This window comes from Antechinus flavipes, chromosome 4, assembly GCF_016432865.1.
Source record: "Antechinus flavipes isolate AdamAnt ecotype Samford, QLD, Australia chromosome 4, AdamAnt_v2, whole genome shotgun sequence".
NCBI classification, from domain to species: domain Eukaryota; kingdom Metazoa; phylum Chordata; class Mammalia; order Dasyuromorphia; family Dasyuridae; genus Antechinus; species Antechinus flavipes.
This window is the reverse complement of record NC_067401.1, coordinates 244,139,197-244,161,897: the sequence shown is the minus strand read 5'-3', so window position 1 is coordinate 244,161,897 and position 22,701 is coordinate 244,139,197. Positions and strand designations below refer to the sequence as shown.

The window sequence follows — 22,701 nt, the reverse complement described above, 5'->3', positions numbered from 1 at the left end:
AGTTTCCATGACTTGACCTGCAGCTTCTTTGGATTCTCTTGTAATGATAGATGTTCCCCCCTCTCTCCTCCTCCCCCACCAAGACTCAGGTTACTTGAATGGGTAGAAGAAATAACTTAGATTTTTTTGAAGGATGTAAATCCATTTGAGATGAATGTGTAAAGCCCATTGTTTTTTTTTTTAAAAGGCAATTTCGAACAACATCCCAGACTACTCAGTAAAAAAAAAAAAAAAGTACGGTACATTTTGTTTCATGATTTATGGAGCATTTATGATTTATGAATATAATTTTCAAAACCATGGGGAAGTGTTTTGAAGAAAGAATTTGTCAAAATAATTTGAAAGAATAATGGGAATTCATTTTTAAAATATCCTACTTTGATAAGAACTAGATAAAAATATTGTTGTTCTTTTGAATTCAAAGGCAAAGATTAAGTGAGTTTCCTGTTGGGGTTTGCTGAATAAAGACATAGGTGGGAATTGGAGTGGCTAGGGGTCAACAGTCTGGATTTGGGGATAGGAAAATGCCCCATTAATATTTACACCAAACACTGATTTCTCCACATACCCATAAGTACCTACAAGAGGAAATGATAAAGTTGGGAAAGCTAATGAACTTTTATTTTTATTTTGTCAGTTGTAAAGTCGATACATGGTCAGTTGTTGAGGGGGTTGTTCCTGTCACTTTATCATTGCTAGATACTCTTGAAATGGAAATTCTTTTTTATCAGTATAGCTTGACAAGCCCTCTATAATTTATAGTCTTAATTACTTGGTAGCATTGAAAGTTAAGAACCTTGTTCCATAGCTAGTATATGTCAGAGGCAGGATTAGAATCCAAGTTTTTCTGACTGCCAAACTATCATATCATGATGCATATCTTTTTGAAATAAGATTCAGATAACAGAAATTCTCAAATTTAGTTTATAAAATCTGAAGTACTTTAAAAGGGGACTTATGTCAATTTTCTAGGTACTATTAAAGTATCTCCTTTGAGAACAGTCTTCAAAAAAAGGTGGATATGCAAACAATATTTCAGAACTTTCTGACTTCTCCTTGAGAGGTCTTGATTTTTATATTGTCTTTCCCTTCTGCCTTGGTCTATTTTTTTTGGTCATTCAACCCTGTTTAAATTTAGCTTTTATTTTGGTGGTTTCCCCTGCCTGGTCCCTGAGCACTGGTTCTTTCTTTATCTGCCAGCCCCAAGTTCCAATTTCTACCATTGTTGGTACCACTTAAAGCAATTAATTTCTCATCTCCCATTTCAGAGTAGCTTTGACAAATATGTGAAAATACATAAAAGACAATTATTCGAAGAGTAGTAACTCATTTTTTTGTTCTTTCTACTGAGGAACAAAAGAAGATAATTTGTTTTAGATAACTTAGGATGAGCAAGTCCTATCTACAAGCAGGAAGATCAACTAGACCAGAGGTGACAAATTAAAAAAGGGATAGATCCCTGTGGCTGCATATTATTTTAGAAAATCACAAATTAACTTTATGTTGTATTCTATTTCTATTTATTTTGTTAAACATCTCCCAATACCATTTTAATTTAGTGTGTTGGGTAATGGAAGAGGGCCTAAATTTGACATCTGTGAACTAGATGATCATGTAGTGTATCTTCCAACCCAGAGTTTTTATCTTCCTATGGTTACATATGCATGGTTATGACATTGTAAATTTGGTGTTACTAATTTCATAGGTGCATATTAGGAAGAGGAAAAATATATTAGTAATGCCCTTGTCCAAAGAGCAAGAGATGAGACTGAGGCTTAGACCTATGTTTTCATTAATATAAAGAATTCCCAGTTGAGTAAACATCCTCTACCAATATAGATGGGCACCTTTCCTGTCAGTTCTTGGATCCAGGTCTTCCTGGATTTGAGATCAACTCTCAATTCACTATTCTTATCTCTTACCTTGCTTATAGTAAAATATGTAAACTATGGAAATATTTGTTAAATGAATGGATCTTTATGTGAGTGAATGAATAAATGAATGAAAAATATCTGAAGTTAAACTATTTGATAAAGTCTTGAGATTCATTATCAGTGATATCTGTATTATTAGAGAAGAGTCATATAGTAAAGGTATAGCATCATCAAGAATATCTAGGATATTGTAAGCACTAGAAGTATTACTTTTTCAGCAAAGTAAAAGATCCCAGTAAATAGTTTGGCTATAAAGTAAATGAAGTGAGAAAAATTATGAGCAGAGAGATGACCTGTCCATAAATATTGCTTTGTAAACATTTACAAAATGTTTAGGTATTCATTTTGGCTTTAAAAAGGGAAATATTTTCCCAGAAGTATGGCATGCTATGGATTTTGAACACAGGGGTTTTCTCTGACTTTTACAGTTAGATTGATGCATAATTTGCTTATGCAGAATGACATTTTAAAGATCCATGCTATGTTGAGCTTTATTCTAATGCTCTTGTCTCTTTTCCACTTCCTCCTACTCCATGTTTTTGACATATTATGTGAAAATTTACTCTCCATGTAGCCTAAGACAACAAACATTTCATTCAGTAATGTAGTATTAACTTTTATAAAAAGTCAGAAAGAAGAAAATTTTTGACATTAATTTACAGAAAGGAAATCATGATATACAAGTACTTGAATATCAGGTTGATGTCTCATAAAAACAAATTATTCAAAAATGTGGGTTTTTTTTTTTTTAAGTCTTAAAAGGAGCATGATGTCATGAGTTCTTAAGTGCAAACAGTACAATTCAACTTCTTTGCCAAAAAAACCTCTGGAAAGCACAAGACTTCCCTTTAACTATTTGGATACTAAGGGGGTTGAACTATATTTTGATTCATCAAACATGGATATTTTGAATCTATTAAGGTTTGGAATAGCAGTTAGCACAGTTGTTCCTTCCCATTCACTACCTTATTTTTAAACTATTAAACAGATGTTTCAGGAGATTTTTGACTTGAACAGGTCAGTTAGCATTCCCTATCAATAACCAGTAACACTTTTACACTACAGCCAGGGAAATGAACTGTTGATAATAAGTGCAGTTCACCAATCTTGAGGGAAGGGGTTGAACTCTAAAGTGACTGTATAAAAATAAAATAAGATAAGGCACATTAGTCAGACAGTCTGGGGTTTTACCAGAATGCTTTTATACTTACTTATCCTGATATTTTCTTTGTATTATGGCTGCTTTATCCTGGCTACTCTCCATAATGTCAAATACATTATGATGATCTTTGCTACATATGGCAGCATCTTCATAACACCCAGCAAGCTTTGTTTAATTATTGAAAGTTTTAGAGAACTTGAAATGTGTTAACTTTGAAAACTATCACTTGGTCTATTAATTTTCTACTGATTTATTTTTTTAAGCAACCAAACACAAATTACATATTTCTGCAACATGAAAGATATTTGATTTTGTCCACAGTTGTCATTACTTTCTCTTCTTCCTTGCCCCCAATCTTCATATGTCCATATGAAATCATGGACTCAGTGCATGGAAAAAGTTTAAATGCATGGTTAATTTCTGTATACACACAATTTACACTATACTAGTTTATACATGTCTAAGTGTTACTTTGCAAATGTTCATATGCTTTATTCATATATTTATACAGAGAAATAGCTTCTCATAGCAAATAAAAGAGATTGTTTTGGAATCAAGACCTGGTAGAGACTAGCTCTCACAATAGACTGTGAGTGCCTTGATTAGAATGAACTTCTTGAGAGCAGAGAGTGTTTTTTGCTTTTTTTGTTTCCCTAGTGCCTGGCACATAGTAGGCATTTAATGACCTCTTATTATCTATTGTCTTGTTTACTATAGACTCTGGACAAATCACTTAACCTCCAGGGTTCTAAGAGCTTTTTAAGGTTAAAAGTTGCAGAGAAAATATTGATTGCATTGGTAAAGGAAGTTTTTTCACCTGGAGAGCCCCCCCCCCCCCATGTAAATGAAATTATTGTTTTAGTACCTATCCATATGAATGTGTTTGTTCTCCATAGATTACAAATAATCACACTGGGAAGGAACAACAGATCATATGGCTTACACTGATTAGTCATATTTAGTAGAACAGCTAGGAGTAGAATTGAAGGCACAAAATTGTTAGATCATTGGTCTTTCTATCATAGCAAGTTGCTTATTAAGAAAGTAACTCTTTATGGTAAAAAAAAAAAGTATTCTAAAATATTTTGTTCCCCTAAATAGAATCTAATATCTTGAGGTATATAGATAGGGTTTAATAAAGAGGCTGAATACTTAAGGGTGTCAGAGTTAAGTTGTTTTTTAAATCAAGATTTAAAAAAAAATTAGAAAGACTAAGATTTTTGGAAGGAGGTTATGTATGAAATGACTAGTACAAAAACTCAGAGGTTAAAAAAAAGAAAGATATAAATGGAGAGTCCAAATAAATAAAGGGCCTGGTAGAAATCAAAAATATTATATACCCAACTTGAGCCTGATACTCAAAATAATGTCCTTTAGTGATAGGGAAATTTGAAAGTACTAAAATATTTTTGAATAAGTTAGCTTGTTTGGGCCAGTTCTAATTCTGACAGAATGTTTTGTCTTTCTCATATACGCAAACCATATCACCAAAGCCAAAATAAGCTAACAATTATTTTAATACAGACAATTTTTAGTCACTACTAAAAAAACCTCAGCCTATCATGTTGTACCCTTGGCTATCTTCCTTTGGTCAGTTTCCAAACTGAAATATATAAATACTCAAAGCTTGTACTTAATTAGGATTGTGACTCTTAATAGATTCCAGGAATAAGAGTTGAATGTCTGTCCTTTCTCAAACAGGACAACATTTAACTTGAGTAGAAAAAGACTCAAGGACAAAAACCACTAACATTCAATAAAGACTAGTGGATAAATATAAATAATTGTCAGTAATTCTAGGAATTTCACTGGGGGCAGCTGACCTCAGAGATGTTTACCTTTTAAAATGCCTATGTTAACATGACTAATGTGAAAATATGTTTAATATGATTATCCATATACAACCTATATCAGATTACTTGCCATCTTGGGGAAGGGAGAGGTGAAGGAGAAAAAAAAAATTGAAGAAAATTTTCAAAACTATTTTTACATGTAAGTGAAAAAAACCAAAACACTAGTAAGTGGGGGGAAATTCCTATGTTATATTAGATTTTCTATTTCAATGGAAATAAAGTGCTTGAATCATTATCACTTCTACCACTGTTGAGCATACCTAGGATAAGAATCAGTTACTTGCTTTAACATGTGAGAGATTCCAAAAGATAATATTTAATTTGGCCTTCCATTAGAAATCCACATTATAAAAAGACTTAAGGCTGTACTTTATTAGAGAGAGGGCAAGTACCAGAAGTCTTTGTAATGACAAGAAGGATACTTTGCTTAATCAAAATGAAGCAGGTTTGAAAAATCCTGGGGAAGAGCAACTCCATTTGATCTTCTGTAGGGCCCTTTGTCTCTGCTGCTGTAAAAAGATTCAAGAAAGATGTTTTGGTGGGCTTCCTTATTATGATGGTGCATCTGATATTCTGGTGCCCAAGAAAATATAGCACCACTCATTTACTTTATGAGAATTTGACCAAGGAATCTCAACACTCTCTGATAATAATACAGATGTTTCTTAGGGTCTCTCCAAAAATAGCCAATGGTACAAAAGCAGTTTGCTATTTGAATTCTGAGCTTTCTCCTGTAATGTTCAGGCTAGCTTTCTGGAGGACCACTGGATCATCCTTGATCTTAGTGCAGGAGGCAAAAGAGCCACCAGGAGGATGGTCAAAAATGGAATGTCTCATTTCCAGTCCCTCTCAGCCCTTAAATGCCTTGGTATGATCACATCATTATAGCACACTATGTATGTATGAACTAGAGAACCATTATATCACCATGCTAAGTACTAAGTATATGTATACTAAAGAACCACCATCTCACACTGAGTAGGTACTTAACTAAAAGCATCATGCTGACTTATATTCAAGTACATTTTTTCAGAGTTCCAGCCCTCTACATCTCCCACTTTCTTTTGTTTTAGAACACAGGTGGTCAAGCTCTCTCTGACTTCTCAGGAAGAGAGGTGAAAACATCTAATCATATATTGTTAGCAGGTTTCTTCTGGCCTGAAAGATCTTACTTGAAACAGTATGGGAGGTATCACACAAGCACATAGCAATAAAGCACAGATTGGCCAACTATATAGTTTTCTAAGTAAGATGAGATGGAAGGTTGGAGTAAGTAGCATTCCTTCTATCAAAATAACATTTGATTTCAATTACTTAAGACAATCAGTACTGGAAAGCATAAATGTTTGGAAAAGTTGACTTGCAGAATTTGAAAATTTTTTTAGAATTCTATAGGCCATGGGTAACCTAATACTAAAAAATGGGAACTATTCAGAAAGATAGTTACAATCATTATATCTGAAATATATCTTTGTTAATTTCAAAGGAAAAAAGAGCAACAGGAAAATTGTAAATATGCGGGAACATGAAGGTTAATATAAATAATTGAAAGCCCCAGTCCAAGAAAAAAAATTTTTTTTTTTTTTTTAAAGAAGCAGAGTTCAGGGTCTAGCTGCCCTTCATGTATTTCTAAAGTCTTTGCATTTTAAAACAATAGTGGGATATTATCTTTTCAAATCATATGAGAAGGAGAAGTATTTTTAATTCCATTAAAGTCTTTCTCTAATAGAGGCAGTGCTGGGTTCTTGAATGAGTGGAGTGCAACCTCTAGTAGATCCTTCCAAATTAGAAAATATTTGAATGCAGGCCCAATGATAACATCTTTTAAACTGTAGTAGACTATGTAGAATTTGTTGAAAGAATATCTTAGCTAAGCTGATAATAGGTAATACCTAGATTGGCCATGGCATGAGCTTTTATTTATTTATGTTTTTCCATCACAATTCATGTAAGTTATCTGCTCAATCAGATTAAATTATAATCTGCATTGGTGGAAGGAACTCCAGTGGAGATAACTTGGAAATATTGAAGTAATAAGTAGAAAGGGAAATGATTTCACTTCCACTATCAATAGGCAACAAAAATCCAAATTCCTCTGAAGCCATAGTATATAATTAGAGGCATCTTACTTCTTGAATTTGATTTATTCCTGAGCAAAAATCTTCTAGAAGATTTTTGATATGTATCTGAGTTTATAAAGATGATTAGTGCAAAGAAATATATATATATATACATATATATCATATATATATACATATATATACATACACACAGGAGGATAGGATGCAAGGAACAGAATAATAATAACAATAATTAAAAGTTATATAGTACTTATAATATGCCAGGCACTCTGCTAAGTACTTTAAAATCATGATGTAGTTTGATCCTTATAATATCCATGGTATTATTATCCCATTTTGTACATGAGAAAACTGAGGCAAACAGATATTAAGTGACTTTGCCAGGGTCACATAGTAAGTGTTTGAGACTGGAATTAAACTCAGATCTTCTTGACTCCAAGCCCAGAACTGTATCCTACATACTACCTAGTTGAGAGTTTCCATACCATCATTACCACCTTAGTCATTTCATTAAAACACTTTTTGGAGGGCTTTGTATTCTACAAATGAATGAATGGTTGAATGAGAAAGCATTTCTTATGTGACAAACAGGGTGCTAAATTCTGAGGATACATATTCAAAAAAAGAAATAGATCCTGCCTTCAAGGAATTTATACTTTCAATTTCTTGCTGGTTTATCATCATCATTTATCATTATACTATGTTCCTTAATTGTGGGTATTCTCAAATGTTCTGTACTAGGTATTCTTTTCTCCTTGTGCATTTTCTTTCTTGGTAAACTCATCAACTACCATGATTTTAACTACATCTCTATGCAGATAAATCACACATATCAATCAGTCAATCAGTATTTATTATATACTTACTGGTGAAGCACCAGGTTTGGAGAGAGCAGTTTGGACTGTGAAAAAAAAATCACAAAAGGCATTTTTGAGGCTACAAGGAACCCTTAATTATCTTAAAAAGACAAATGAGATAATTAAAATAATTAAGCTATGGACTATGAATGAAGGGACATCATTTAAAGATCAAAGGGAAAAGGGAGAAGGGAAGTAAGGGTGAGATCTAGAGAGTTAGGTAGAAGTTAGGGAGGGTCCTAGCTGAGAACAAACTGGAGGGAACATTCTGGCTAGACAGCAAATGCATGATGGGACACCTGGAAGTGGAGTATACTGATAGGATAATTATTTGTAGGGCAATAGTATTCTCAGTTTTCTTCATGAGGGGAAGGAGGATCCCTTATCTTCAGGATCCTTAGCGATTTTATTTACCTATATTTTTCCATCACAACTCAAATAAGCTGTCTGCTCAATCAGATTGGATTGAGTTGAACAAACCTTAGTCATGCTGACATGATAAAATAGTCCCAGGCATTTGGCCTCTCTTTGTGTGTCATGTGATAGGACTGTTAAAGGGAACAGGATGGACTTGGTTAGAGTTCACATCATTCCTGACAATGCCTGCACCACATCCCACCTACTAAGTGCCAGACACTATATTAAGTTCTGGAGATACAAAAAGAGAAACTAAGTGGATGTCCATCAGTTGGGAAAGGATTGAATAAGTTATGGAATATGAATGTAATGAAATATTATTATTCTGTAAGAAATGATGATCAGGTTAATTTCAAAAAAGCCTGGAAAGACTTATATGAACTGATGCTAAGTGAAATGGATATAACTAAGAGAACCTTGTACACAGCAACAACAAGATTTTGTAATGATCAACTGTGATGGAGATGGATCTTCAATAACAAGGTGATCAAGGTAATTCCCATAGACTTCTGACAGAAAGAGCCATTCACATCCATAGAGAGGACTATGAAGACTGAATATGGATCACAACATAGTATGTTCACTTTTGTTGTTAATATTGTTTGCTTGCTTGTTTTTTTCTTTCTCATTTTCTTCCTTTTAATCTGATTTTTCTTATGCAGCATGATAAATGTGGAAATATGTTTAGAAGAATTGCACATGTTTAACCTATATTAGAATACTTGCTGTTTAAGAGAGCAGGGAGGAGTAAGAGGAGAAAAATTTGGAACATAAGTTTTGCAAGGGTGAATGTTGAAAACTATCTTTGCATGTATTTGAAAAATAAAAAGCTATTATTATTCATCCTTTTTGTATTTATGTATATACTTTTTTCCTTTGTTAGAATATAAGCTCTTTTTTGGTAAAAATTATTTCATTCTTTGTATCTATATCTTCAGCACCTAGCATAGTTCCTGGCACAGCATATGTGTTTAATAAATGGTTGTTAATTTTTTTTATTCTAGTAGGGGAAAACAATATATTTGGGGGAGGAGGTGGCAAGGGAAATCTAGTCATAGAGATGGTAAATGGATCCATTGTATAATTGAATAATTTGAACGATTTGGCCTTTCCAGACACAACGATAATTTTGATTTAACTGCTATTCCCAGAATAAGAGATGAAAAAAAAAAACTGAGGGGAGGAGGTTTCCTCCAGGAAGATGGTAAAGGTGACTGGAGCTGGCTAGACATAGTAGACAGTTAGCAATCAGTATGTGATTTGAGTATGATAGGATCAGTTTTTCTCATTATATTCAATTCTGTTCAGTATCTACAGGTGCCTTCTTTACATAAGACACTTTGCTAGGCATCAAGAATATAAATACACACCAAAAAACTGCTTTTACTTTCAGAGAGCTTACTTTCCATTGAGGGGAAACAACATGTACACAAATGCTGTTTGGTCATATCCAACTCTTCATGACTCCATTTGTGTTTTTCTTGGCAAAGATACTAGTGATAATTTGTCATTTTCTTCTCATTTCATTTTATGGAAAGAAAAACTGAGGTAAGCAGAGTCAAAGGATTTGCTCAGTATCATATGGCTAGTAAATGACTGAGGCCATATTTGAACTCAGTTCTTTCTGACTCCAGGTTCTATAATCTATCCATTTTGCCACTCAGCTGACCCATTACACCAATAAATACAAATTATATATAAAAGGAAAATGTGTAGTAATGTAAGGGAGGGGAGGACTAGTAACTGTGGGAATCAGTAAAGTTCCCATGTAGGAGATAGCTGCTTTAGCTGAGAAAGGAACTAACAGGTCCTAGAAATGGAAAGGAAGAGGGTGGGAATTTAAGAGAGGTAGAAATGGGGAGAGAACAGTTTGTCCGGAGGCATGGAGATAAGGGACAGAATGTTATGTATGGGGAATAGAAAGCAGGCCAATTTGGCTGGAATACAGAATTCATGAGGGGGAATGCTGAGAAAGTTTCAAAAGATAGGTTAAATCAAGATTGTGAGGGGCTTCAAATGCTAACCTCAGGGATTCCAGAATCAATCAAGAGTCATTAAGCTTCTTGAGTCTAATTATACCAAATAGGCAAACAACCCATTAATGGCAAAGACCATTCATTTTAAAAAATCATTTTCCTTATTTCAGAAAATATTTTAATTACCACAAAGAGTAGTTTTTACAGACACTCATAGAAGAGAAGCAATAAAAAATATTGCTCTATTAAAAGAAGACGGGCAGGATCAGAGACGGTATATAGTGTCATTGGATGCTTAGGTCATTAGATTATTTTGGCAAGCTTTTTACTCAGATGAACTATTTTGCTTGCTCTGGGGCCTCTGTGTAAACCTCATGTGGCAAGGGTTGACGTATGAATACATTTTCAGTACAATCGTTCATGTTATTTTACAGCGCTCCAACATTTGGCCACTCCCCAACAAAATCTGCTGGATGGTTTCACAAATGTCTTATTTTTTTTTCCTTTTGTAATATTCGGCTCTTCTGGTTCTCTTTCTTTCTCTGTCTCTCTCTCTGTGTGTCTCTGTGTTTTTCTGTTTATCTCTGTCTCTGCCTCTCTCTATATTTATCTCTAGCTATCTGTCTATCTCTGTCTCTCTGTTTCTCAAACAGTCTTCCCTCATTTATCCAAAGCAAAGAGGTCATTTAGGGAGCTTGAAAAATGTCAGGATTACCTCTTCTCAAGATGAAAATCGTAATGGACCAGAACTCTGGAGAAAGGTGTTAACATAAGACAACGGTTATCTAGTTTAGCATGGTAATTAATAGTTCTCTGGTTCAATATGATTGATTTAATCTTACAACAAATGATGGTTTCCTAGTAATATAATGATTGGTTTATACTCAGTATACTGTAATGATGTAATTGTAATAGAGTATATAAACTGGGGACAAACTCAGCTAGAGAAAGAGAAGACTTTACCATTATCCTGATGGCTCTCCTGCCTCCTGCATTGCTCCACTGAAACCAAGACTCGTTCCGGAGGACCTCCAGAAAGCTAGCCCAGGTCCAGAGGAAGGAGACAGACTGTGAAGGAGATAATAAAGACTTTAGACTTTATTCCTGATTATTCTTGTGGTGATTATTCTGCTGAAACCAAGGCCCATTTGGAGGACTTCCAGAGAACTAATCAGAACATTACAGACAATATATACCACATTTGTCATTTGTAGTATCATTTCTTTCTGGTAAGAGGGAGAAGATATATTTCATCATCAATTCTCTGAGACTTAGAGAGCACTAGGAATAATTTAATCAGTTATTGGATTTGTTTAAGAATTGTGAAATTATGATTCACTGGAATTTAACTGCCATTTCAAATTAATTTTTTCACCTACATCTTCTGTGTTGATAGTTTCAAATGATTCACTATTATAAATTTGTGTTGATCTTGGCTGACATCTTTTTAGTTGAAAAGATTAAATATTTTCTGAACCGTGAAGTGATGGACAATAGATTGGTTTTGGACTATGTCTTGGCTACTGAAGGAGTATATGTGTGATTATTATCTATATACCTTCCTTATAGGACTTATGGACATGTATAATTCCTCATGTTTGTTACATCACTACTAGCCTATGTAATATTACTATGTGCTTGTGTAATACCTCCCATGCTGATGGATTTAGATATAATCTGTTTCAAATAAGACCCTTCAGAAACCCCCTAACAAAATCTGGTTTGACTCCCCATTTCCCTTTGGTATTTTCATTTCTCTTCCTGAGATGTCAGGGAGGGCATGATCACCTCCTTTTTGGTGTTTTTAACCCCTTTTCTGAAAAGTCAGGGAGGGCATTATATGTTCTAAAACAAAAGAAAGCAGGAGATATAGAGAGCCAGAGCTCTGGAGAAGTATACTTAAAACAAGGTGTTTACTCAGAGGAATTGATGAGACAATGGTTATCTAATTTACACATATACTTAGTACTGTATGGTGATATAATGGTTCTCTAAGTTCACACATACATAATGTACTGTAATGATGTAATTATAATAGAGTATATAAGGACCAACAAGGACTGAAAGAGACATTCTTTCACTTTAAGATTTACAAAACATTTTATATATATTATTTTATTTTGTCCTAACAACAGCTCTGGGAGTTTGGTTTAATTGTTGTCCCCATTTTACAGATGAAGAAATCTAGCCCTATTTATTGATTCCTCTTCTGACAAAGAAAATGCCCATAACCCCCTATTCTTAAAAAAAAAAATCCCTCTCTTGATCTTACCATACCTATTAGTTCTTATTCTATTATTAGTTCTTTCTTCTTTCAGTTAAACTCTTTGAAAATGCCGTTTATAGTTGTTTCCAATTCCTTTCTTCTTACTCTCTTCCAAACTCTGAAACCTGGCTTCCCAACTTTACCATTCAAAAGAAACTCCACTCTTCAGAATTGCCATTAATCTCTTAATCACCCAAATTAATGACTTTTTCACAATTTTTATCCTTCATTACTACTCTCATTTAGACTTTAAGTTCCCTGAGTGCCAGGATTGTTTTTGACTTTATTTTCTCGGCTCTTAGTACAGTTCCTGGCACATAAAAGATGCTTAAAAATGCTTATTGACTTAATGATTCTCTGCAATCTTTGTGTTTTCCTCATGTATATTTTCTTCTCTCTGGATTTTCATGACACTTATCTGACCACTCCTTTTAAGTCTCTTTTGCTCACTCTTTTTCTGTGTTATTTCCTTTAACCATGGATACCCCACAAAACTCTCTCTTGGGGTCTTTTCTTTTTTATCTTCAAAGCTATATCAATTAGTGATCTCATCAGTTCCCATGGCTCAATGATCATCCCTATAAGATCATATTCAGATTTATATAATTAGCTCCAATTTTGATCCTGAGTTTTAATTCTTTTTCACAAATTGCTGTTTGAACATCTTGAACTGAATATTCAGTTTGGACTCATTATTTTCCCTCCAAACCCTCCCTTTTTTTAAACTTATCTGCTTTTGTTGAAGTTGTCAGCATCTTACTATTCACTGAAAACTCTCAACCTCAGTATGATCTTCAATTTTTCTCTGTCTAGTTGGTTCCCAAATCTTGTCATTTCTAACTTCATTAGCTTCTCTTGTATAAACTCCCTTCTTTCCATTCTCATAGTAATATCTTAGTTCAAGCCCTCCTGGACTATGCAATATCTTTCTAATTGTTTCTTCAGCATCAAATATCTCCACTCTAATCCATTCTTCATTGAGTGTCATAGTGATTTTTTTCTAAAGTTAGCTCTGATCACATCACCATCTCTTAATAATCTTGAGTAATTACCCATTAGTTCCAGGAGCAAATAGAAAATTCTTTGTCATTTAAAAATGTCTACATAACCTGAGCTCTTGCTACCCTTACACCTTTGTACTTTACTCTTTTCTATGAACTCTGTGATCCAACTATCCTGGGCCACATGCAATTGCTTGAACATAACAGTCCATGTTCCATCTCCATACATTTTCATTGACTGTCTTTCACACCTAGAATACTCTACTGACCTTTTCCCTGTCCCTCAAGTAGATTCTAGGTTTTTTTTTTCCCCCAAAACTCTGTAAAAATCCCATGTTCAATAGTAGGAGATTCTCAGTCCTCAATCTGGTAATACCTTTCCCCTCTGACATTACCTCCTATCCATTCTATATATTTTGTATGTTCCTGGTCATTCACATGTTTCCTCCAATAGAATATGGACTTGGTGATAGCAGGGATTATTTTTGCCTTTACATCCCAATACTTAGCATAAACCCTGGCACACAGCAAACTTAATAAATTGTTGGTGACTGAGTCAAAGAAGGTAAATTACTTGCTCATGATTATACAACAAATATCCGGATTCAAACCTAGATTTTTCTAACTTCAAATCAAGCACATCACTTACTATACTGTCTATTTGTCTTTTTAAGAAGGAAAGGAGTATAATATAAAAAGAATAGGAAAAAAATAAGAATAAGAACAAATGAAAGAGAGACAGAGGAAGAGAGAGAGAGAGAAAGAGAGAGAGAGAATGCAAATTGGCTTCAGATTCATGTCATAATTCTGTGTGACCTTCAGTATCATAAGTCTTTTTTGGCCAGTTTCCACAACTGTAACATGGGAAGATTGAACAATTTAATAAACTGATGAAGAATAAAATAAGCAGAACCAAAACAATTTATGTAACAACAACAACATTATGATAACAAATAACTTTGTGTTGGAATTCTTACAAAGTGTTAAGTCTAGAATTGATAGAGACAATAATTGTCTAATTTAGCATGGCTTGGTATGATTGATCTGATCCTACAAGGAGATGTTATGGGCCAGAACTTGAAACAAGGTACTAAATGTAATTGAGGAGACAATGTTTACATCTAGTTTAGAATTGATTTAATCCTACAACAAATAATGGTTTCCCAGTGATATAATGATTGGTGTGTACTCAGTGTACAGCATGTAAGCAATAAGCTCTCAGAGCCAAAGAGCACTCTGGGAGATACAGAAGCCCACTCTCAGAGGCGGAGATAGATTCATTCCATTTTCCACCTTTGTGCTGGATGGAGGCTGTGAAGGACAAACCTTTGGATTTGGAGACATTCAGAGGGAGCTCTTAGAACCAAGGAGAGAGATAGGTCTCTATTAAAGCTAACTGGGCCCAAGGAAAGAGACAAGACTTGGAAGGAGAAAATAAACGTTTGGATTTTATCAGCTGGCTGCGTTTGAGGTGATTGTTATTTGGAACTGAAACTAAGGCTGCCTCCAGAAAACCTCCCCAAGAAACCTGCACCCAAAGAACCATATTATTTTAAAGAAGAGAATACCACAACTTTGAAAGCTGTAAAAACTATTGATACAATAACCATTCCTAGTGGATTTATAAAACATATATTTTTGCATACCACTATTGAGGGAATCTATTTTGCTTGACTATGATATGTATCTTCCCCCCTTGCCCCCTTTTCCAATTTCAAATGAAATCACTGTATTACTAGTTTTACTTAACTGTTTTATTTTATTATAAGAGCTCTCTTATGGACTGGGTATCATCTATAAATATTTGTAAAATTTACAAATATATCAGTAAATCATAGAAAAACAATAAAATAAAAATGAACTAGATTAGATTAGTGGTGTCAAACACAAATAGAATCAGATTCTTGTAGGCTGCAGACTGATGTAGGAAAGTACAAATTATATTTTATTGTATTTTTATTTATTTTGTTAATTATTTCTAACTCACATTTTAATTGAGTTGATTAGCATTCAGGAGTTATTAAAACCAATAAAACAAGAATGAAGCATTAAAGTTATTTTGCTTGGCCTCAGAAGGCAGAAATGGGAATTGGGAGTGATATTTACTGATAGACTGATCATACATCAGTATAAGAAATAACTGCTTGAAATTTGGAGCTGTCCAACATTAGCATGGTCTACCTTGGGAGAAAGGATCTCTTTCTATAAAACCATCTCTTAGGAATGTTGTAGAAGAAAGTCATGTTTCAGGGAGAAGATAGGTATTTCTTTCAGGTGTCTCCCAATGCTACCATTCTATATACATAGACAGTAAATACATTTGGAATTCAGAGAAAAAAATTATTTCTTTTAACTGATCAAGGAAGACTTCATTTAATAGAATAGTTATAGTTACTGTTGTTCAGATGTGGCTGACTCTTCATGATCCTATGGACCATCATATACTAATTCTGTCCACGAGTTTTCTTGGCAAAGATATTGGAGTAGATTGTCATTTCCTTCTCCAATAGTGTAATAGTTAAGAGACTTGCTCAGGATCACACAGCTAGTAAGAGTCTGAGGCTGGATTTGAATTTAGATTCTTGAATCTATTCCCAGCATTCTATCCACTTTCCCATCTAGCTTCTTCAAACTGTGAGAGGTTACCTGAAGAAAGAGCAGTGAAGTCAAAACACCTACATTTAAATCTCAGTTTTGTCATTTAATACCTCTGTGATCCTGAGTAAGTCACTACATTTTTCGTTCCTCACTTGTAAAATGACCTTTATGGTCCCTTAGAGCTCCAAGTTCTATAATAATTTAGTGTCCCCTATTTCTATTTGAGTTTTAAATCATTGCTATAAATTAAGGGAATTCATTAAAATGGACTGCTTGCTTGATTTTTTTTTTAATTTTGAGGGCACAGTGATAAACATCTAACCTATGACAGATATCTTGGAGCCTATATGAAACATTTAAATCTATTCCTTTGACACAATCTCCTATTTTCAGGTCACTGGGGAAAGGTATTATTGAGTTACATTAATAATTAGTAATTATATTAATCTATAGCTAAGGACTACTTCAAGTAAAGGACTGACATTATCTTCTTTCTTTGGGCCTCATCTTTCTGTATTAGATAGTTTTTTAACATCTATTCTAGCTCTAAAATACAGTGATTCAATTGGTCTTTGGAGAATTTTAATCAGGCAGTGATGTGGAGGAGTATAGGAGTAGGGAGAGTTAAGAGGCTATTTGGAAGGTCTATGAATTATTTCAAAATTATATAAACATATGCAGGATTCAAGATTAAAAGAGAAGGTAATATGGTGGAGCTTGTGAGAACAGAATTAAAGTATTTGATCAAGATATGTAGCAAAATTCAATTTGTGGATTTCAGGAAAACTCAGTAAAACAAGTGAATCTGGCTAGATTTGTATCCCCATGTCTGTACCCCTAAGGTAAAAATGTTCACCTAGCCCTATTCCATTAATTTTCTTGAAAATTTTAATTTAACAATAGAACTACATTTGAAATGGACTTTGTATACATTTTTGGTTGGGAAAATCCTACAGTTTTATTTTCAAATTTCCTTTTGGTCTGCCATCCCTATTAACCAGGGAATCTGACAAGCCATTTCAAGAGTCCATTCTAGAGTACTATAGACTAGAGAAAGATTGGGTCTAGGCAGAAGCCCTCTGGAACAGACCCTTTGAATCATGGCCTTTTTCCCAAGGATCATTTGAAGTTAGGGTGTCTTCTGCTCCTGGAATCTTGAATAGAAAGAATTTCCCTTTGCTCCCTCAGATGAATAAGTAGCTCTGTATGCTCACTAAATAAGCCATTAATAATATGAATTTGTCATTGTTCTGTCTATAATCTCTTGAAAGTCAAATGACAGAACTCTACTTTTGATGATGTTATTCTTTCCTCTCCAAAAGCTTTCAGGTGGCTATACTGAATGCCCCTTCTTCTTTCTCTTTTACCTCCCAGGTGCTTTCATACTATTTGCTTCAAAACCTGATCTTGTCATGTGGAAAAGTTGCATAATGTTCAGGGCGTTGTGAGGTGATGAACAGCTAGGCTTTCTACCCCAAAACAAACATCTCTTTTTTCTTAATTTTCTTAAAGCTCAACTGAGGTTAGGACAAGGATGAGAATAAATTAGCTGGAATGGAACCCACAGAAATTAAACTGGGTGGATTGGGAGAAACTCAACTCTGCCTAATAATATTTTCCATCAATTTAAAACAACAACAACTAAGAAATCATAAATATTCTCTGGAACTGATCACCAGGGCATTGCTTTTTGGAGCCAAAGGTCCTTCTAGGATAAAAAGTAATATTGGTAGATTGATGGAAGTTTTGTAAGTATATGATTTTATTGGTGTGTGTATATAAGCATATATATTCATATTATTAGCTTATTATTTGTAGTTGTCATAGAGCCTCATATTTACAAGGGACCCCAAAGCCAATCTAGTTCAGTGCATTGCTAAACAATAATTCTATTACTTCTTCATTAAGTGATCATCCAAGCTGTAACCGAAGACTTGTAGTCAGTATGAACCTATGACCATCTAAGATAGATCATTTGACTTTTTTTTTAAACTTTTAAGTTTTTCCCTTACTTTGAGCTTAAGTCTGCAACTTATGCCTGTTGTTCTCAGTTCTGTCCTGTAGGAATAAAAAGAATATCTTTATTTCCTTTTCTGTGTAACAGATCTTTAAATATTTGAAGACAACTATCACCTCAAGTCTTTTCATCTCTAGTTCTTTCAACCAGTTTTAATATGACATCCAACCAAGTAGTGTGATGATTGTATAAAGGGGGAAAAGATGACATATAAGAGAGATGTTTTGAATTTTTAAATGACAAGAATTGGCAAGATATTAAGCATGTGGGGTGAATTCCATTTAGGAATTAAGGATGACACCAAATGTCTAGGAAGATGGTGGTGTTCTCAATAAAATTAGAAAAGTTGGCAAGAGGGAGGGTTTTTTGTTGTTATTGTTTAAGAAAAATTTTAGTCCCATTTGGGGCTTATTGAGTTTGAGATGCCCAGGGACATTTAGCTCTTCATTATTCTGATCAGCCTCTGAATATTTCCCAGTTTATCATTGTCTGTCATAGTCTATAGGAATCATTTCCACACTGGGGCATGATACCAAGGAGTTCCCAATTAAGCTACTGGAAATAGGGAAAATGGATCTTATTTTCCCCTCTCAATCCTGGAGCTTCCAATCCTGGAACTTGCAAAACAACCATACCATTCCTTCTTTCATTCCATACTTCTCTCCCACTTTTAGTTTTTAGCTGAACAGAGATAGTTGTATAGGACAAGTGAGCATGGATACATTATAATTTCTATCACAGATCTTATTTTATTATCTTCCAAGCATTTCTATTACAGTTTTAGGCAATATCATCCCTCCATCACTCACGATCACAACTTTAATTTCATCCTTGATACTTTAATTTTACTTAGCTCTTTTGTACAGATGGTTGTCAAGATTTATATATCACGTATAAATATATGTATATATGTGTATATATATATAAACATGTATATATTTATTGCATGTGTGTGCATATATGTGTGTATGTATATATATATGTATATACGTATATACATATATATGTATATATATATGTATATACGTATATACATATATATATATAAAGTCATCAACCTGAAGATTCTAGTGAAAGGGAGTCCATGACAACCTGAGGCAGCCCATTCCATTTTTGAATAGTGCATAGTTTGTTTTTTTATAATATTTTATTTTTTCCAAATACACTCAAATATAGTTTTCAACATTCATCTTTGCAAAATTTTGTGTTTCAAATTGTTCTCCCCCTCTTCCCTTCTCTCCTCTCCCCAAGATAGCTAAAAATCTTATATAGGTTAAACCTGTACAATTCTTCTAAACATTTCCATATTTGTCATGCTGCACAAGAAAAGTCAAATAAAAAAGGAAAAAAACCCAAGAAAGAAAAAAAAAGCAAATAAACAACAACAACAAAGAGAAAATACTATGCTTTGATCCACATTCAGTCTCCACAGTTCTTTCTCTGGATATGAATGGCATTTTCCATCCCAAATCTATTGGAATTGCCTCACATCACCCATTGTTAAAAACAAAACAAAACAAAACAAAAACAGTCCATCACAGTTAATCATCACATAGGCTTGTTGCTGTGTACAAAGTTCTCTTGGTTTTGTTCACTTCATTCAGCATCAGCTTATATAGGTGTTTCCAGGAGTTTCTGAAATCAGCCTGCTCATCATTTCTTATAGAACAATAATTTGAACAGCTCATTGCAAGAAACTTTTCCTTACATTGAGCTTAACATCTGTAACTTGCAGCTGTTGTTCTCAGTTCTACGTTCTAGTATACACACATGTATGTATGCATATGTATATGTATGTATGTGTGTGTGTGTTTTGTTGTTGATGTTGTAATTCAGTTTCAGTTATGTCTGACTCTCTGTAACTCCACTTGGGGTTTTCTTGACAGAGATATTGGAGCGATTTGTCATTTCCTTCTCCAGCTCATTTTACAGATGAGTCCTGTTTGCCTAAGTGACTTGCCCAGGATCACATTGTCACTAAGTGTCTGGAGCCAGATTTGAACTCAGGAAAATGAGTCTTCCTGGTTCCCAACCCTTTGCTCTTTCTACTGTGCCAACTAATTGCTTTATGTGTTCACACATATGTATATGTATATTTGTGTGTATATATATATATGTATATATATACACACATAAATATATTTATCTTATATATGCCACTTCTTATAGACTTACATAAGGCACTTACAGATACAACTCAAGTTTAGACCCACATTACCTCTCACTTGGACTATTGCAATAGACTCCTAGTTGATCTCTCTGACTCATATCTTCTCTCTCCAACCTATCCACAGAGCTGCAAAAGTGATTTTTCTAAAGTATAGGTCTGACTTTGCCATTCTTCTACTCAGTAAATTTTAGTGGCTGCCTATTGACTCTAGAATCAAAGGTTATTTCATATTTATCTCATTAAAAATAAGTTTACTTATTATATGTTTGCAAATAAATGCAAATAAATATTAATACAGTAGGATTCAAATCTAACATATACAAGCATGTATGTATATATACATATGGCAACACATGTTCAAAAAAATTTTACTGATAAGGATATAAGATCAAAAAATTTCGTGACCACTATTCTAGAGGACTCTGCTAATGCTCCATTAAGCTGAAAGCTAAATTAAGTTAAAGCAAATGCTAAAACTCCAGCTAAGAGCTCCATGAAACTTGCTTTAGAAAGCTTTTTTTTTTAAAATGTCCTGATAGTATGCCCTATTCATTCCCATATCCCATTTCCTTGCCAGTTCTTGAACTGGCTTATTTTTTTTGTACTTGCATCTTATATCTGGGCCAGATAAGATCCAATATTACAAAGCAGAGAATGCCTCCCATGCCTGTCTTAACCTCATATTACTTTGTTTCCTGAATATATGGTACTCCACTTTTTTTGCTGTTGTTTGTCCTTCATTCTTGAAAAGGACCATGATATCAGAGAGATGATGCCATGACAGGCAAGTGAATTCGATTTAAGTGAGAGAGGGCTCTGCAAGGTCACCTTCCTCACTTTCCCCTCCAGAGCCACCTGGGTCCAGTGGCCAGATATAGATCAGAATGACTAGACATGTTTGATTATGAGAGCATGAACTCACCTGAGAGATCCCATTGCACCATTCTGTAATGCTTCTCTATTTTAGGAATATTTTGCTTAAAATTAGATTACATAGTGATGTTTAAGGCTAATTTGCTCAGGATATGACTTTTCCTGACTCATGTTTTTAGAAGATGTATTAAAAAAACAAACAAATAAAAAAACTTTTACACTCAGCTACTCTCAGGTAGAACATATTAAGCCCCAAAAAGACTCTTCATAGAAGTGGACTCCAAACTAAATTGTACACATTTGAAAATTGCCTTATTACTGAAAGCTCAAATACTCTTATTAGTCAGCCAACTGATCATTTGACCACATTAGGGAAGGCCAGTAGCTTCACTGTTGTATTATGATGAATTCCAAAGTTCAGGAATTCTGAAAGCTAGAGTGACAAAGGGCTGAGGTGTATATGTTTCTCTTATTTATGCTCTCTAGTAAAATGCCTACATCAAAAATATCCAGTGTGATCCAATAAACATTTATTAAACACCTGCTATTGCCAGGGACTGTGCTAAGTGCTGAAAATACAGTTGATAAAAAGAAAGTTCCTGCTCTCGACAAAGTGACAATGAAAAGGAGGAGACAACATAAAAAAGGAAATTGGAAGGTGAAGGTAAAAAGGGACAGGATAGAGGGGAGTATCTACTGTTGGGGCATGGTGATGTTGGAACCAGATAGGGCAGCAGATGCAAATGAAGAAAAATATAAATGGCTCAAAGGAAAAAGTCTCAGACTTTGGTTCAAATACTATTTCTCTGACCTTGAGCCAGTTACTTAACCTCCCTAGATCTTAGTTTCCTCATCTGTAAAATGAAGAGATTGGACTAGACAACTTCTAAAGTCCCTTTCAGCTCTAGAACTATGATCTTATGGCATTCCCTTGGCCCCAAGCTAAAAGTCCTACTAGACAACACATAGAACATTTTTGCTGACTTGGTCGAGCTAGTACAATGTTTTTCCTAAATTGTAGCATCCATAATCTTAGTCAATATTCAGTAATCATTCTACAACATTTATGAAGCACCTACTAAGTATAATGCACTGTGCCAGTTGCATAAAAGGATATAAAGGATAAAAGGAGTTTGAAGTCATTATCTCTACCTTAAAAGAGCTTTCACTCTGTGTGGGGAGGCAGGCTATGTATGTAACAGGATCAATAATATAATACAACCAAGCAAATGCTAAGTGCTAAATTAGCCTTATGTGCTATGGAAGGTCAGAGAAAGGAAAGACTATTGGGACGACTGGACTTGAACTGGGTCTGAAGAAAAGGTAGGAATTTGTTGATTGAGGGGTTATTAACAAGGGACAGTGACATAAAGGGAGGGGACATCAGTAAACTATATTTTTATTAAGCATTCAGCATTATCGTCTAAAAATAAAAGAATTGGCAAGACTTTGACAAAAAAGATGAATAAGGAAATTTTAGGAGGGGACATGACATA

General features: G+C 34.2%; 1 protein-coding gene across 3 annotated transcripts in view; it reads left to right on the top strand.

Annotated features, from left to right (window-relative positions):
* FILIP1 (filamin A interacting protein 1) overlaps positions 1-22,701 on the top strand; it is a 261,103-nt gene that overhangs the window by 40,667 nt on the left and 197,735 nt on the right. The window contains exon 1 of one of the 3 annotated variants that reach the window (XM_051997280.1): positions 8,698-8,878. The exons of 1 other annotated variant lie outside the window; for it this stretch is intronic. In XM_051997280.1, the coding sequence (XP_051853240.1) occupies positions 8,864-8,878 (15 nt within the window). In that variant the 5' untranslated portion in view covers positions 8,698-8,863. Of the gene's footprint in view, positions 1-8,697; positions 8,879-22,701 lie in introns of those variants that run through there. One more of the 3 variants, XM_051997283.1, reaches the window with a different exon arrangement.